The 17,890-nt window shown below is 35.3% G+C and overlaps 1 protein-coding gene across 1 annotated transcript in view; it reads right to left on the reverse strand.

The window, feature by feature from the left end:
* TEX11 (testis expressed 11) overlaps positions 1–17,890 on the reverse strand; it is a 322,651-nt gene that overhangs the window by 45,545 nt on the left and 259,216 nt on the right. The window contains exons 24-27 of the mRNA XM_004694432.1: positions 10,199–10,271; positions 4,286–4,435; positions 2,988–3,096; positions 1,988–2,108 (exon numbers count right to left, since the gene is read on the reverse strand). Of these exons, the coding sequence (XP_004694489.1) occupies positions 1,988–2,108; positions 2,988–3,096; positions 4,286–4,435; positions 10,199–10,271 (453 nt within the window). The remainder of the gene's footprint in view (positions 1–1,987; positions 2,109–2,987; positions 3,097–4,285; positions 4,436–10,198; positions 10,272–17,890) is intronic.

Genomic DNA, 17,890 nt, shown 5'->3' on the forward strand with positions numbered 1-17,890 from the left:
ACATATATACAATGGAATATTACTCAGCAACCAAAAAAAGAGAAACACATGTCTTTTGCAACAACTTGGATAGAGTGGGAAAAGATCATGCTTAGTGAGATAAGCCAGAAAGAGAAAGAAAAATACTGGATGGTTTCACTCATAGCGGTATAATGGACCAGGTGAGAAATAACAAAAATAATGAACAACCATATACCAGAGGCATTTTGTGGGGGTGGAGTGGGGAATGGGATCAAAAACGGGGGGGTAGGGAGGGAAGTGCATGGGATAATGCTGATCGCACACGGGTGACTTTGTGATGGGAAACCCGCGGGGATTATAATTGAGATGGAAAAAAAAAGTACAAAATTATGTAAAAATAAACTGTTATAAAATTAAAAAAAAAAACGGGTGGGAAGAGCGCATGAACTATGGTGATGGCACATGGGTAAATTGGTGGTGGGAAGTCCCTGGGGAGTACAACAAAGAAGAAAAAAATGTACAAAATGAAGAATAATGTGTATATATATATCTGTATATATACGTAAATAGTATATATATTATGCACACACATATATACATAATGAGGTCTGCTGTGTGGGAAAAAAAAGAAAATGAAAAGAAAAGCCAAAGAGTGGGAGAAAATGTTTACAAATTACATATCTGATAAAACATTTGTATCTAGTTTATAAAGAACTCTTGGAACTCTAATGGGAACCCAATCAAAAAAGGGAAAATAATTACATATGCATTTTCCCAAAGAATATGCAGAAATGACCAACAAACACATGAAAAGTTAATACTATTAGCCATTAAAGAAATTCAGATCGAATCACAATGAGCTGTCACTTCAAATTCATTGGAGCTCTATAATGAAATGATGGACAAGTGTTAATAAGGATCATGAGAAACTGGAACGCTCAGACGTCTACTAGGAATGTAAAATGGTTCAGTCACTTTGAAAAACAGATTATAGCTCTTTAAAAAGTTATAAATAGTTACCATAACGCACAAATTCATTTGCCCAAGAGAACTGAAAACATATGTCCATACAACACTGATACAGAAATGTTCATACCAGTAATATTCAAATGGCCAAAAAGTAGAAACAGTCAAAAAGTAGAAATAATTCCAATGACTGCCAACTAGTAATTGGGTAAAGAAAATGTGACCTATCCATTCAGTGGAATGTAATAATATTCTATTTATTTAGCAATAGGAAGGAATGAAATAGAAACTACAAATTGAATGAGCCTAAAAACATTATGCTAAGTTGAAAGAAGTCAGACATGTGAGGTCACATATTGTATACTTCCATTTATACACAATGTCCAGAAAGAGAAAAATCTATGCTGATAGATAGCAAATCAATAGTTACATGGGCCTGAATGTGGGATCAGGGATTAACTGCAAATAGACAAGAGGAAACTTTTTGAGCTAATGGAAATATTCAAATACTGAACTGTGGTGACAGTTTCAGAATTCTATAATTTTACTAAAAATCACTGAATTGCACACATGCAGTAGGTGAATTTAATGGGTTGTAAATTATACCTCAATAAAGCTAATTTTAAAATCACTAAATAAATATACATTGAAAGGAAAAAAATCAGGAGAGGAAGGACCAAATACAGGTCTTCATTATGCAGTCTACTCTTGTTTACCTGCCTTTGAAAACTAGTAAGAATACAATAAGTTTTTTCAAGGGGGTTAATGTCATCACAGAGGAACTAAAAATCCTACCAGGTTTTAAAAATACAAAATAAGTCAAAATGTCAGGCAGTACTGCAATTTTGACCTAATTCTTGGTATAGTTGTATTAGAAAATTTCTTTTTTTTAACCATTTCATAAATGCAGGGAAATTTTATATTGTATAAAATACATTGTAATATGAAACTATTTACATAAAATTCTTATGAGAAAGCATTATGCTGTATTATCCCAAATATACAAGACAGTTCAGCCCTTTCAAATTAGCTGAAAGTTTAATATTACTGTTTGACTTACGGTATGGCTAATAAGATTCAGAGCATCTTCAAAATATCCCCAAACTTCTTCCAAGGGACAGAGTTCTGTACTTGATGCCCCATCTGGCATTAAGAGGTTAATCAAGTTATGAATACATTTGCTGAAAATCAAAAAGAGAAAACTCATCCCCAAAGGAAAGAAATCATTGGCTTCATCGGTAAATATATATCCTATATCTCCTCTCTAAGAGCTTCAAAAACACTTCTTTCCTCAATTTCATTTGGGCTCTAACCTTAGAAGACAAATTTTTGAAGTTGTAAAAGGGGCTGATCAATTCTTCCTATTTTACTCCTGTGTTGTCTTTCACTTTATTTTTAATTTCCTGCACTGAAAAATTGTGGTTGTTTACTATAGTTTATGAGTTTGTTTAATCTACAGGGCCTTTAATGAATTTTGTTACATCCTCAAATGGGCAAGGGAATTTGTATTTAAGTTGGGAATAATTCCAGAATTATCTCTCATGTCCCAGAAAAGAATGATTATAACAAAGTTTTCCAGTGAAAAATCATTCATCTATTTTCCACCATGTTTATAGAAAACAAACCCCCCAAAAAGTAATGTATAATGTACAGGATTTATTGATACTTAAAGAAGGTTCTTAGGAAAAGATATGAGATAAATACAGCAAAATGCAAGTATCTGTTAACTTTGGGAGGTGGAAATGGTATTTTTAAATTCGTCTCTCTCTCTCTTTTTTTTTTTTTTTGCACATTCGGCATATATAGTAATGAAACAGTTATTTAGTAATTTTACTACATATACAGACTCACAAAAAGAAGCAACTTTACCCTTTTTCTCCATTGGGAAGATCAGACTCTTGAAAATGATTCCTGGTTTATAGCAATGCTCAAAATGGAATAGTTTTAAAGGCTTTTTATGTCCAGGAGTTACAGGTTTTACGTTGGGCTATTTGCATAAGACTGATGACTTACAGGCACTGACTATAGCCTCCACTAGGTGTTCAACTATATTTACCAACCTGCATTTCAAAACATCAACTGATTCTTTCTTTTTGTGGATCAATAATGCCTTTTTCAAGGCCTTTAGAGCGATGAAAGGATAGTGTGCAGGCATTTCCATTGCTAGTACTTTAGGAAGTGAAGAAGAAAAAAGATGGTGAACACAATAATCTCATATACTACAGTTTTCATTCCAGGCTACAACTTGCTTCTGCTAAAGAAACTGACACAGACCTGACAGAGACTAAAAAAACAAAAAAAAACCAACAAAGTAATCTGATAAAATGATGAGTCAACAGTGACTTTCAGAGATACATTCCACTTTCTGGGTGGAGTAACATGGCAGGACCACGGGTTACATCATTTTTTTCAGCAAACATAAGCATAGAACTTACAGCTTCTGTGACTCTGCCACTAGGAAAGCAATAATCTTATGAGCCAGAGCAATGAACAGTGGCATGTTAAAAATGAACAACAGATCAGGAAAGGTGCACTAATCAGAAACATATTTATAGTGCAATCTATTGTTTTTGTTGTACACTAAAAACAGAAACCGATGTGAGAATAAGTATCAGAGTAATAAATTCTAAAACTTTCCAGATGTATTTATCACACATCTAGAATTGAATACCATTGATAAAGAGTAGTGGTTATACCACAAGTCCATAAAGTATATGCCACCTGCTCCGTGTTTCTAGGTAGCCTGTCTTGGCAAGACAAGGCATATGTGGCCCCTGTGCACTTGGGGCTACCTACTATTCTTGTATTAGCCACATATATGCTTTTGAGGAGGGTGAGAGATAAAAGGGAAGATAATTAGGCCATTTCCTTTAGTGTATCCCTGAAGGTGTTAAATGTGTTAAAAAATTATTACCCATATTTCTCTGTAAACTGTAATAAAGTGCTAAGATTGTATCACCTTTGATTAGTGAAACAGTCAATTACCATTTGCATTTGGCTGAGCAAAAGTGACTCAAGTTTGAGTTACACCTAATGTGTAGTTGAATAATTCAGTTCCAAACATATAATAAATATGCATACCTTTGAGCAATGTCCTTTCCTAGGGTTTATAAATGCAATAAATATAAGTGTATTATTGTTCATGACTTTAAGGAGCTTATACTCTCATATCAAGCAAAAGACTGTACAAATTATTATAAGAAATAGTAAAACAGAATACCATTAAAGAGGGAGGAACAGGGCTATAAGGAAATACTGTTTCTTACCTATCAGTAAGAAAGAACAGAGAGAAAAAAGAAAAAAACAGTAAGATCTAAATGGGTACCACCTTTCCCAAAAACATCAATATAGCTCTTACATGCAACTGTTTCAAAAGTTTTACTTTCTAAATGAGGGAGTTCCCACACTGGCTCCAAGAAGCTGTTCAGTAATGGATCATTCATTTTGGCTTTAATTTCAAATTCATACAGCAGAAGCAATGTCTCAGATGGATCATTTGAGAAGTCCCCTAAGAAAGAAGCAGAAAAGGGAAAACATTTTCTGTGATTAATTTCATTTTCTCTCCCATTCTAATACCTTTTGGAGGGGAAATTTTCCTGTTGAGGAAAATGAGTTTTAGTTACCATTTGAAGGTTATCCCAGCTTCTGCAGATAATTTCTAATTTTTTTTAATGGAAATGCAGTATCTTACATATTCTATTTAGTAATGACTAATATTTGAGAATATAATAATATTAGTGGAAATTAATATATTTAAGTCCAACATTTCTTTGACATTTCAATACATGGTCAAAATCATTATGTCAAAAACTTGTAGCAAATATTTGGTGTTAGTTTACATACAACTCAGTTTTTGGTGTAAAAGAAAGAATATATGGTTTACTTCACCAAAAAGAATCTCTCTTATGTGTGGAGGCTCCTCAAATTACTGAATATGGGTCTACCATATGATCAAGAGATCCCTCTCCTAGGAATCTACCCTAGGATAAAATAACATTAATTCAAAAGGACACCTGCATACCTATGTTTATTGCAGCAATATATACAATACCTATGATATGAAAACAACCTAAATGTCCCCAGATGACGAGATCAAGAAGGTGTGATATAGATACACAATGGAATACTATACAGCAATAAAAATATAAGCTCATGTCATTTGCAGCAACATGGATGGATCTACAAGGGATTATACTCATTAAAATAAATCAAAAGGAAAAAAAAATCAGATGTCTTCACCTAGGGGAGGGATATAGGGAAACTGAACAAAGGGTCAAAAAACAGAAAACTTATAGGCAAACTATAGATCTGAGGCATACTTTACTCTGATCAGGAGTCATTATGCCAAGATAATTATACAAGAAAGGTTCCAGATTCATATATTTACTTCTATAAATGTACAAAAGCATGTATGTTAGGAGCAGGGAGACTTGAATGACATTTTAATTAAATCACACATTTGGGAGTAGGAATAGCACATATCACCATAAATATCTGGGAACCGTAATAAATTGGTCTCCAAACTTGTGAATCCTACTAAATTTCTTCAGTAACTCTACAGCACTGTAATCAAAGTCCTTACTCAGTGCCAATAGGGTTTTAGTTTGTATTATTAGAGTGTGCTGTTGTGTACTGTGGGGGCATAATTCAGATGGAATGCTGACCAAAGAGATTTTTTAGGAGCAACTTTTATCATGGACAGTTAGGTATCTCCATATCATTGTTTAATTTTCCATAGTGAAAAAAATAAATCATAGCTCCTTTGCTTGGAGCAGGTAGCAGTTGTGGCTTGTGTAGCTATGGCCAAGATTAAAGCCTGAGACCTTCCCAGCAAGGAGAAGCTGCTGCAAACAGCTTCATGAGCTGATGGAAGCGCTGTCCCAGTTGCCATCTGCCAAAGTAACAGATATGACATGCATACTTCCCTAAGTCTAAGTTGTTCATAAGTTTACCACCTGTGTGTTTGCTATCATTAACCAGACTTTAAAAAAAAACCTCACAAAATTCTACCAAGTCAACAAGCATAAGCCCCTGCATCTGTAGTCCCAAAATGTGTGCCACAGATGAGGAGAATCTACAGACTACAAAGCAACAGTGGAAGGAATGGCTATACGCACTGTGGAAGTACATAGGAAAGGCCTAACTATCATGGTGTTAATAATAATAATAATAAAAACCCTAAATGGAGGTTGTACTATTTTTGTGACTTAAGTCCTAGCTGAAATGTACACTAGAAAATCCGCTCAAGTTACATCATTTTGTTTAATGTGCTGGAGGATCAGTCCCAATTACTTTCTTGGCTAATTTCAAAAATAACATCTCTGGAAATTTGTTCTTTACTGAAAACTAATTATCTGGGCCAAAAGCAACCTACATCTGAGTGCCAGTTATTAAGCCAACAGGGGGGCCATGCAGATAGAGCCTGGTAAAGGCATAAGAAATAATAATCCTACTTTGGCCATGCACAATTGAACAGATAAAAATTATTTTTAATTCCCAGTATAAGCCAAATAAAAAGATTTTATCCACTACATTTGGGTAAATTAGACCTTTTTTGCTCTGGGTTGAAAGGACCATAAACTAAATATATAATTTATGTAAATGTAGGCTTATCCTCTACCCTGCCTGCTGAACTGCCTTTCTTCTGGTAGAGGATCCACATTGGCCTTTGATTTAAAACTCTCAGTCTTGCCTGGTTTGCCACTAAAGCCACTAAAATTTTTGATGACATCACTTTATGAATACTTTACACCAACATCAGTTATATTCTTCCTGGCAATAATATCAAGAAAATTGAAGGCTTTTCTCCATCTTCACGTGGTGGGAATTCTACAGGGACTACACCTGAGAGGAGAAAGGATGCACTGTGCAAAAAGAAAGACTGATGTAAAGTATATATAAAATTAAAAAAAATAAAATAGAATACTTAAACATTGATTACTAAGCATATTTTTACATTTATATACTATTGCATATATAGTATATGCTATAAAGATATAATAGTATTTCCTCTTTAAATGAATGGATGTGGTTGTAATAAGCTGTGCTACATTTGGTCATGTGCTATAGTAAGTCTGCTATACTTTTTTATGTATTGCTGGGTTTCTTTCCTAGTTTCTAGGTTTTTACATATAATGTGTAAGTTTAATATGTACAACATAATGATGATATACATACATACATACATATATATATATATATATTGCAAAATGATTAACACAATAAAGTTAGTTAAGGTACTTGTCACCTCATGAAGGTTATATCCATGTCTTCTCTACTGTGACAAATGTGGTTAGTGAACATGGGAGTGTAGACTGTCTGAGATAACTTTTTTCCTTTGGATACACACACACACACACACACACGTCCACAAGTGGGATTTTTGTAACATACAATAGTTCTAGTTTTAATTTTTGAGGAATTGCCACATTGTTTTCCATAGTGGTTGTATTAATTTAATTCCCATTAACAGTGCACAAGTGTTCTGTATTCTCCACATCTTCATCATTACTAATTATTATCACTTGTCTTTCTGATAATAGACATTCTTTAAAAGTAGATTTAAGTTCACAGCAAACTGAAGAGTTAAGTACAGAAACTTCGCATAAACACCATGTCCCTATGTACCCTCCCCAACCTCCCCCACTATTGACATCTCATATCACTCTGGCACTATTTTTTTAAAAATAATATTATAGTTTAATTTACATCATTTTGTGCCCTTTTCCATCTCACTTGTAATCCCCGTGGGCTTCCCATCACTAACACACCCGTTTGTATTACCATAGTCCAGCACAATTCCCCCCTCCTCCCCCACATTTGATCCATTCCCCACTCTACCCCCATAAAATGTCTCTGGTATATAGTTGTTCATTATTATTACTATTTTCTCCCCTGGTCCTTTATACTCCTGTTATGAGTGAAACCATCTGGCATTTTTCTTCTTCCTTCTGGCTTATTTCACTAAGCATGATCCCTTCCAGTTCCATCCATGTTGCTGCAAAAGGTATGAGCTTATCTTTTTTGATTGCTAGGTAATATTCTATTGTATATATGTCTGGCAATTTTTTAATAATCAGTGACTACACTGATACATAATTTTCATTCAAAGTCCATAGTTTATATAAAGTTCACTACTGGTGTTATATATTCCATGGGTTTTGACAAATATATAGTGATATGTGTCCACCACTGAAATATCACAAAGAATATATTATCCTACCTAAAATGTTCTCTATGTTCTATCTATTCACTGCCTTCTCCCCTAACTAAACCCTGGTAATTGGTGATCCCCTTACTCTTTCCAAAATTTTACTTTTTTTAGAATGTCTTATGATTGGAATCATGTATATATCAGCTTTTCAGACTGGTTTGCTTCCAAGTTTTAGCAATTACAAATAAAGCTGCTATAAACATACATGCACATATCTTTGTATAGACATAAGTGTTCAGTTCATCAATGATCACAGTTGCTAGATTATATGGTAATATGTTTAGTTTTATAGGAAACTCTCAAACTGTCTTCCAATGTGGCTGTGCCATTTTGCATTCCTGCAGCAATGATTGAGATTTCCCATTGTTTCACATAACCTGCCAGCATTTAGGTGGTGTTTTAGACTTTTGTCACTCTAGTAGGTATGTAGTAGTTACCTTGTTTTAATTTTAAATTCCCCAATTACACTCATATGATATATGCATATAAATACAGTTATTTATCTATATGTACAAAGAACCTAGCTGTGTAGAGAAGAAACAAATGGATTTTTTCAAAGGGCAGCTAGCACTTTGACATAACTTTTTCTTTCACTGGCATACCACACTGTATGTTTTAGAAGTACAGGTTCATATCTCTTCAATATTATGTTACCATACCATGCCTATCACTAAAGTATAATAGCCCTTCAATTGACATACTTCTAAAACAATAGCCATAGAAGTTATGAATTTTTCTCTGAGCACTGGTTTCTGTTGTGAGTTATTTTCATTATCTTTATTTTCTAGCTGTTCTTTAGTTTTCATTTAAAAAATGTCCAGGGCCCTCCCTGGTGGAGCAGCAGGGTAAAGCACAGCACTAAGAGGCTTAATCCACTTCTGCATAAGTTTGATCCCCGCCTGCCCCGGAGGAGATCCACATGGCGAGGCAGACCTCTCCTGACCCGCCTGCTGCTCCCCTCAGCAGTGTACTTCATCTATCTGCCCGTTCTGCTCCCCGCTCTGTCTCTAGTGAATCCTCTTACCCTCTGAATCTCTGGCCTATACCCCAGTTGTGTATGAATAAATAAAAAAAATTAAAAAAAAAGTCCAAATAGGGCCCTCCCTGGTGGCACAGCGGGTTAAAGCACAACACTAAGAAGCTAAAGCCACTTCAACATGAGTTCGATCCCTGCCTGTCCCAGAGGTGACCCACATGGCACGGCAGAACTCTCCTGACCCACCCGCTGCTCCCCTCAGCAGTGTACTTCATCAGTAGGCTTGTTCTGTTCCCCACTCTGTCTCTGGTGAATCCTCTCACCACCCCTGCACCTCTGGCTTGTACCCCAGTTCTGTATGCATAAATAAATAAATCTTAAAAAAAAAAAGTCCAAATGGTCAAGTCTTTTTTTCTTTTCTAATTTCCAATTCCACTATTAATTTCTAGTTTTATTGCATTATGATCAGTTAATATCTTCTGTTTTACCTCTAAGGGTTATTAGGATTTCCTTGTGAATAATTTTGTAAATATAAAATGGGCACATTAAAAGAAGATGAACTTTCTTTGATTAGTTTCCATTAAATCTTCTATACAAAATATGCTATTCTTTCATTTTGTTCATTTTATTCCTTTAAGTTCCTGTCATAGACTGAAAAGTAAATTAAATTTTATGTATTTGTGCTTTTTCTTGTAATTTCTATAGTTTGATACTGCAGTTCATTAAAGATATACATGCACACAAAAATGACAGATAGAATTTCTAAATATTAGGAACTAAATTCAGTAACATGTAAAATTAATAACATGCATGACCAAATAACTTATTACAGAAATCTAACAAGAAATCTATTATTATGATTCAATGTTAAGAGCTGAAAAGATAAAAAATAAAAAATTCTTATTCCAAGTAATGTGCTGAATGAAAATACAGACATCCAGTTAAGGAAAATGAGTCAAGAATCATTTGATTATTTACCAAGTACCACAGTGCCACAAATTGCCAATGATAAAAAGCCTGGGTTATTTGTATTTAAAACACTTTTCATAACTGTATTACCAAGCTCCCATTTCCCTCTGTACCTGTTTCTTTTAGGAGATTCCAGATGTCTCTGCATTTATGGATCTGCTCAAGTGCACGACTCAGTAACCTGGTCTTATTGGTAACAAAGCAGTGAGAAAATTAGGCTCAATTAAAGAGAATTGTAAACAAGTTAAAGTATTCTCATACTTATTAAAAACAGTTGAAAATAAAAATGATAGAAAAAGAATAAATGTGATGTCTTAGGATTTGTTTAGAAATATTAACTTCCATTAGTACTTTTTCTTGATGTCACAGGAAAATGAAGATTAAATAGAAAAGCTTGAGCATGATCAACTTCTTTAATAACCTAGGACAGAAGAGAAACACTTCCAGAACTGTAGTATGGGAGTTCCATTGACCCTCCCCCCGCAAAACAATTATAACTGGTGAGAAGTATGAAATACAATTGTATAAAGTCTCTAGAAATTATCCTAAGGACATATAGGAAATGAAAAATAAAACACTTATTTCAATAAATCTACTAAGTTTCAATAGGAACAGTGGTAGATGAACCATATCTTTTTACCAACCATCCCTGCTCAGTGTGATGTAAGTACACCTTTAGGTAGGTGTGACCAAGAGGATGAAGCTCCCTCTACTCTCAGCTTGCAGGGTAGGGATTTCCTAAAGTGGCATGTTTCCAGTGTTCTTCATCCCCTACCCCAGGTCTGTATTGGAGCTCTATCACAAATAAGCATAGCTGAGTCTTGGCATACTCTACTCCTACCCAGTTTGCATCTATCTGTAGGGCAAAAGTTCTATATCAGGTATATTAGCAAGTCAACAGCAAGCCCTCACATCAGTCTGCTTACAAGATAGAGCTTCCATGTTAGGAGAGGCAAGTGAAAAATGCTACGAATGACAATTTGTACCCAATCCCTCACTCATAGAACTGAAATGTCACTTTGATAGATCTGGGCCAGTGCCTATACCTCCAGCTCCAAGAGTGGTAGAGTTTCTCTCTAGGACAAGAAGCAGTTCATTAAAAGAGTGAGCTCTGCAGCTCTTCCTAAAGGAAATTACTTTAATTAGAACAGAGTTTGGGGAAATTCAAGTCTAAGGATACTATAAAAGCAGAGATTTTTTTTTGGTAGGAGCAGTTATGAGGAGGCTGATAGGTCAATGATATCAACCAGCTAGATGTTTACATAGAGAACCAGTGCAAAAGAAAGCCAATATGGTCTTTATGCTTTCAAAATACAGCCATATATTATTATATAAGACTGTGGAGCAGTTTATGCCAAAGAGAATTTTCAAATACACACATACACAGCAATCACTTAGTAAACAGTCAAGACTAATTAATATCTGGGTGTGATGCCAATAGAAGACCAACATTCAGAAGTCTAATGAAGATATCAGGGAAACTAATAATAAAAAACCCAGCCCTACTAAACCTATTGCCATCTCTTTGTTGAGAAGGGAGCAGAGTGACTGCACAGGAAAAGACTGAGCTCTGAGGTGTTATGTCAGAAAATGTACCCTATATGGGGAATAGTCTTCACTGAGCTAGACAAGTCATTAAGCAGGTATACAAGAAAATATTAAGATATGAAAGGGAAATCAGTATCTAAAGATGTTCCAATATATTATCTAAAATGTCCAGTTTTCAACAAAAAAAAATTATGAGATCTGAAAGAAAAAAGGAAAGTATAACCACATAGAGGAGAAAAGTAGGCAATAGGAACTGACTTTGAAGGGGCCCAGTAGGCACACATTTCAAAGAAGCCATTTTAAATATGTTCAAACAACTAAAGAATACCACATTAAAGAAAGTTGTGATGGCAATGTGTCATAAAATATAGAATTTTAGTAAGGGGATAGTTTTTTTTTTTAAAAAAAGCACCATTAGGTCCTCCCTGGTGGTGCAGCGGGTTAAAGCACTGCACTGAGAAGCTAAAAAGCCACTTCCGCATGAGTTCAATTCCCGCCTGCCCCGGAGGAGACCACATGGCATGGCAGACCTCTCCTGGCCCGCCTGCTGCTCCCCTCAGCAGTGTACTTCGTTGATCTACCTGTTCTGCTCCCCACTCTGTCTCTGGTGAAGCCTCTCACCACCTGAGCCTCTGGCCTGTACCCCAGTTCTGTATGTACAAATAAATAAATCTTTAAAAAAAAAACCACCATTATTTACAATTGGAAAGACATGGAAACAACCCAAATGCCCAAAAGTAGATGACTGGATTAAAAAGATGTGGTACATATACACAATGGACTATTACTCTGCAACGAAAAATAATAAACATATGCCTTTTGCAGCAACATGGATGGAGCTAGAAAAGATCATGTTTAGTGAAATAAGCCAGAAAGAAAAAGAAAAATACCAGATGGTTTCACTCATAGCAGGAGTATAAAGGACCAGGGGAGAAAATAATAATGAACAACTATATACCAGGGACATTTTATGAGGGTAGAATGGGGAATGGGATCAAAAACGGTAGGGGGAGGGAAGTGTACTAGACTATAGTGATGGCACACAGATGATATGGTGGTGGGAAGCCTACGGGGATTACAACTGAGATGGGAAAAGGCACAAAATGATGTAAGAATAAACTATTATACTATTTTTTAAAACCCCCAAATGGACACTCTGGAGTTGAAAAGTATAACAGTATCAGAAGGATATGAGAGAGAAGGAGCTGAAAATTTTTTTGATAATTATCAAATAGGATGAAAATATTCATCTACACACCCAGAAGTTCAATGAAATTAAAGCAGGATAAATACAAAGAAATCTATTCCTAGACTCAATATATAAAAACAGTAAAAGTTTTGAAAGTAGAATGAGAAAAACTATTCATCATATATATGGGAACCTCATTAATGACTTATTGAAAATAATGGAGGTCAGAAGGCAATGGACTAACACATTCAGTGTGATGAATTTAGAATTGAAAATGAAATAAATTCCCAGATTACAAAGCAACAACTGAACTTGCTGCTAGAGCTTGGACATATAATTCTAGAAGAATCAAATGCAGTAGCATCAAAATATATGATAGCTATGATCTAATCTGAAAACAAATATTGGCAACATCACAGTAGCAGTGGGGGACTTCACATTTTCATCAACAGACAGATGAAACAGAAAAGGGGAGTATGTACATAGTCAAGAGATGACAACTTTTAAACTATTGATGAAAAAATAACTCTTCTGGACAGTAGGGTGTTTGAGTCTGCTTTACTTGTACAGTAGATAAGCAGATGATGACCCATTAAAATCAGGAGGATGTTTGCTGAACTAGGATAAGTGGACAAAACATCCTTACACCCATCTTTTACCTTTTTTAAATTAAGTTTTGTGTATGGTGTGAGAGAGTGGTCTAATTTCATTCTTTTGCATGCAGCTGTCTAGTTTTGACAATGCCAGTTATTGAACAGGCTATCCTTGTTCCAGGGTATGTTCTTAAACCCTTTGCCATATATTAATTGTCCATATAGATGTGGTTTTATTCCTGCGATCTCTACTCCATTGCTCCATGTGTCTGGTTTTGATCCAAGTACTATGCTTGTTTAACTATTATGGCTTTATGATAGAGTTTGGAGTCTGAAAGTGTGATACCTCCTTTTCTTTCTTTCTTTTTTTTGGTCAGGATTGCTATGGCTATTTGGGATCTTCTATGATTCCATGTGAATTTCAGTAGTGTCTGTCACAGTTCCTTAAAAAGTGGTATTGATATTTTTATTGGTATTGAATTGAATTTGTATATTGCTTTAGGTTGGATGGCCATTTTGAAGAGTTTGATTCTTCTAATCCATGAGCGAGGAATACTTTTCCCTTTCGCTGTGTCTTTGATTTCTTTTAACAGTGTCTTATACTTTTCACTGTATGGATCTTCTACCTCTATTGTTAGATTTACTCCTAATATTAAATATTTTTGGTGTGATCATAAATAGGATTGCTTTGTTAATTCCTTCTCTTCTTTGTATATAGAAGGTAACTGATTTTGTACCTTGCCTCTATGTTAAATTGATTGTATCCTATCTGGATTTATGTCTTTCTCTTACCTAATTGCTCTAGCTAGGAATTCCAATACTATATTGTATAGTTGTGATGAGAGTATCTTTTTCTTATCTCAGATATTAGTGAAAAAACTCAGTTTTTCCCCATTGAAAATGATATTAGCTTTGTACTTGTTGTAAAGGACTTTTATTATGTTAAGGTATTTGTTTATCCATTTTTTAAGGGTTTTCATCATAAATGAATGTTGAATCTTATTGTTTTCTCAACACCTACTTATTTGATCATACACTTTTTATCTTTTTGTTGATGTGATGAATTATATTATTTGATTTTCTGATGCTGAACTACTCTCATGTCCCTGGTAGGAAGTCCACTTGGTTTTGGTGTATAATTCCTTTCATCTATTGTTGAAAGATATGCTTTGTTGGTATGTTATTGAGGACTTCTGCATCTGTGTTCATTAAGGAAACTGACCTGTAATTTTCTTTTTTGTGTGTGTTGCCTTTGCTGGGTTTTCATATTAGAGTGTTTGCCTCATAAAATATGTTTAGAAGTGTTCCCTCTTTTTCAGTTTTTTTTTTTTTGAGTAGCCATTTTTTTGTGTTTCTCTTTCCTATTATTTTCTTTTGGGTCTAGCTACTGTGAGTGAAGAATCTTCTAGATATGGTTCATCCCTCCTCACTAGTGAAAGGTCTTACTAGTTTTGACAGACAGCTGGCAGAGTACCCTGAGATGTTATGAGGTCTGGGGCCAATAAAGCATTTCCCTGGCACAAATTCAGGATTTCACTCAACCGGGCTGGCAGCTGGTGGGTCTTCTGGTTGCGGGTTGTAAGATCTAGAACCACTCAAGCACTACACTTATGTGAATTTGAGACCTCACCAATTTGGATGGACTGGCTGGTGGTGTTACTTGGGAGGTCATGAAACCCTAGGTCACTCTAGTATATCCCTTGTGTGAATCTGGGATTCACTTGTCTGGGCTGGTGGCTACCAGTGCTCCCTGGGAGGTCGTGAAGTCTAGGGCCACTCTAGAACTTCCTTAGCATCACTCTAGGACCTCACCAGTCTGGGCAAGTGGGCATGTGGGTTCTCCTGGGAGACTGCAAGATCCAGGGCCACACTACCACTTCCCTGACATAAATCTGGGAACTTCAGTTTGGACACACCAGCTGGTGGGGTCTTCTGGGATATCACAAGGTCTGAGACTCCTCTAGCACTTCAGTGGTGTGATTCCAGAACCTCACCAGTGGGTGGATCAGCTGAGGACCTCCTGGCAGGTAGAAAGACCCTGGGCCTATCCTGCTACTATATTCCTTTATTATATCTAGTAGGTTTTTGGTAGTATCACTTGGGTTCTCTAGGTTTATTAGTATGTCATATGTGAATAGTAACCATTTTACTTCTTTTCCAGTTTGGAATCCTTTTTTCTTTTCATTTTTTAATTGTTCCAGCTAGGACTTCCTATACTATGTGGAACAATAGTGGCAACAGTGGATTTATTTATAATCTTAGTGGAAATTCTTTTGGTTTTTCACCATTGAGGATGATATTGGTATTATTTGTTGTATATGGCTTTGTTATATGTAGGTAAATTCTGTTTATTCCCATTTTACTGAACTATTATAAATGAACGTTGAATCATGTTGAAAGAATTTTTAGCATCTATTGAAATGACCGTGTGATTTGAATCTTTTTTGATGATCTGGCAAATGACATTGGTTTGCATACATTGAACTAGCTCTATCTCTGCAAGGAAACCTGGTTCATCGTGGTAGATGATTCTCTAATCTGTTCATATATTCAATTTGGTAGAATTTTTTCATGTATGTTGGATATTGGCCTGTAGTTTTCTTTTCTTTTCTTTTCTTTTGTACTGTTCTTGTATAGTTTGGGATCAGGGAAGTAATGACCTCAGAGAACATGGTAGGGAGATTTCCAATCTCCTCAATTGGAATTTCTTTTAACAGTTTGAGCTGGGTAGGTATTAAATTCTATTGTTTTGTTAGAATTCACTGGAGAAGTCATCTGGTTCTGGGGTTTTTGTGCTCAGGGACTTCACTCTCAATTTCTGTGCTTGTGATTGAACTGACTGTTTAAACTATCTATTTTGTCCTGGTTCAGTCTTGGTAGACTGTTTGAATCTACAAATTCATCCATTTCTGCTAGGTTATCCAGTGTTTTAGTAGAGAAATTTGTAGTAGGTACTTACAAGTTTTTGTGGCATCTGTTATTTCTGTGGCATCTGTTGCAATCTCACCTTTCTTTCTGATTGTATTTACTTGGAGTTTCTCTCAGTAAGCCCACCCAGGGGCTCTTCAATTGTGTTTATTATTTTTTTTTTTTCAAAGAACCAGCTCTTGGAGTCAGTGATCTATTGAACTGTCTTTTTATTTCTTATTTACTTCTATTCTAATTTCACTATTTTCTCCCTTATAATGATTTTCAGTTTCACTTATTATTCTATTTTCTTCAGCAGTACAGTTAGATTCTTTAGTTGATATTTTCCTTGCTTTTTAATGTAGGTTGGTATTGCTATGAACTTGTAGTAAAGTTTTTAGAGCATCCCTTAATGATCAAGTAGACTGGTTTATTCATTTTTGTTTATCTCCAGGTAATTTTAACATCTTCACTGACCAAGGAGATGTTTTGAAAGCATTATGTTTAGTTTCCACATGTTTTGGTTTATTTGGGGATTTGTTTAGTGGTTAATTTCTAGGTTTTTAACACTTACAATCTGAGAAGATACTTGATTTAATTTCTATTCTTTATATTTTCTGAGACATGTTTTCTGACCCTGAATATGATTTTTTTTCTTGAGGATGTTCCATATACACTTGAGAATAATGTTTATTCACTTCTTTTGGGAGAGAAACCTCCGCAAATGTCTAATGAGACCATGGTTCAACTTGAATTAAGGCCTTTATTTCCTTGTCAATTTTATATTTCCTCCCTCCCTGCCTTTCTTTCTTTTTTACAGCATTCTTCATTTTGTGCATTTTTACATCTTGTTGTAATCCCTATGAACTTCCCACCACCAATTCACCCATGTGTCATCACCATAGTCCCATGTACTCTTTCCACCCCACCTTAGTTTTGATGCTATTCCCCTCCCTGCCCCATAAAATGTCTCTGGTTTACAGTTGTTTGTTTGTTTTCATTTTTACTTTATTCCAATTGCTTTTTTTCATACTACCTTATGCTCCTGCTATGAGTGAAACCATCTGGTATTTTTCTTTTTATTTCTGGCTTATTTCACTAAGCATGATCCCTTCCAGCTCCATCCATGTTGTTCCAAAAGGCACGAATTTATCTTTTATGATTGCTGAGTAATATTCATATTGTATATATACATCTTTCATCTATTTTTGAGCATTTGGTTGATTCCAAGTCTTCCCTATTGTGAAAAGAGCAACAATAAACATGGGGGTGGAGGTGTCCTTTTGAGTCAATGTTTGTGAGTCCTTTGGATAGATACTGAGGAGTGGGATTGCTGGGTCATATGGAAGCTTCATTTTTAGTACATTGAGAAATCTCCAAACAGCTTTCCATAGTGGTTATGCCAGTTTGTATTCCAAAATAGCAGTGTAGGAGAGTTCATTTTTCTCCACATCCTCGCCAACATTTGTTGTTGCTAGTTGTTTTAATAGGTGCCATTCTCACTGGTGTGAGATGGTATCTCATTGTAGATTTAATTTGCATTTCCCTTATTAAAAGTGATGTTGAAA

Source organism: Condylura cristata, unplaced genomic scaffold, assembly GCF_000260355.1.
Source record: "Condylura cristata isolate star-nosed mole 26May11 unplaced genomic scaffold, ConCri1.0 scaffold00043, whole genome shotgun sequence".
Lineage (NCBI taxonomy): Eukaryota > Metazoa > Chordata > Mammalia > Eulipotyphla > Talpidae > Condylura > Condylura cristata.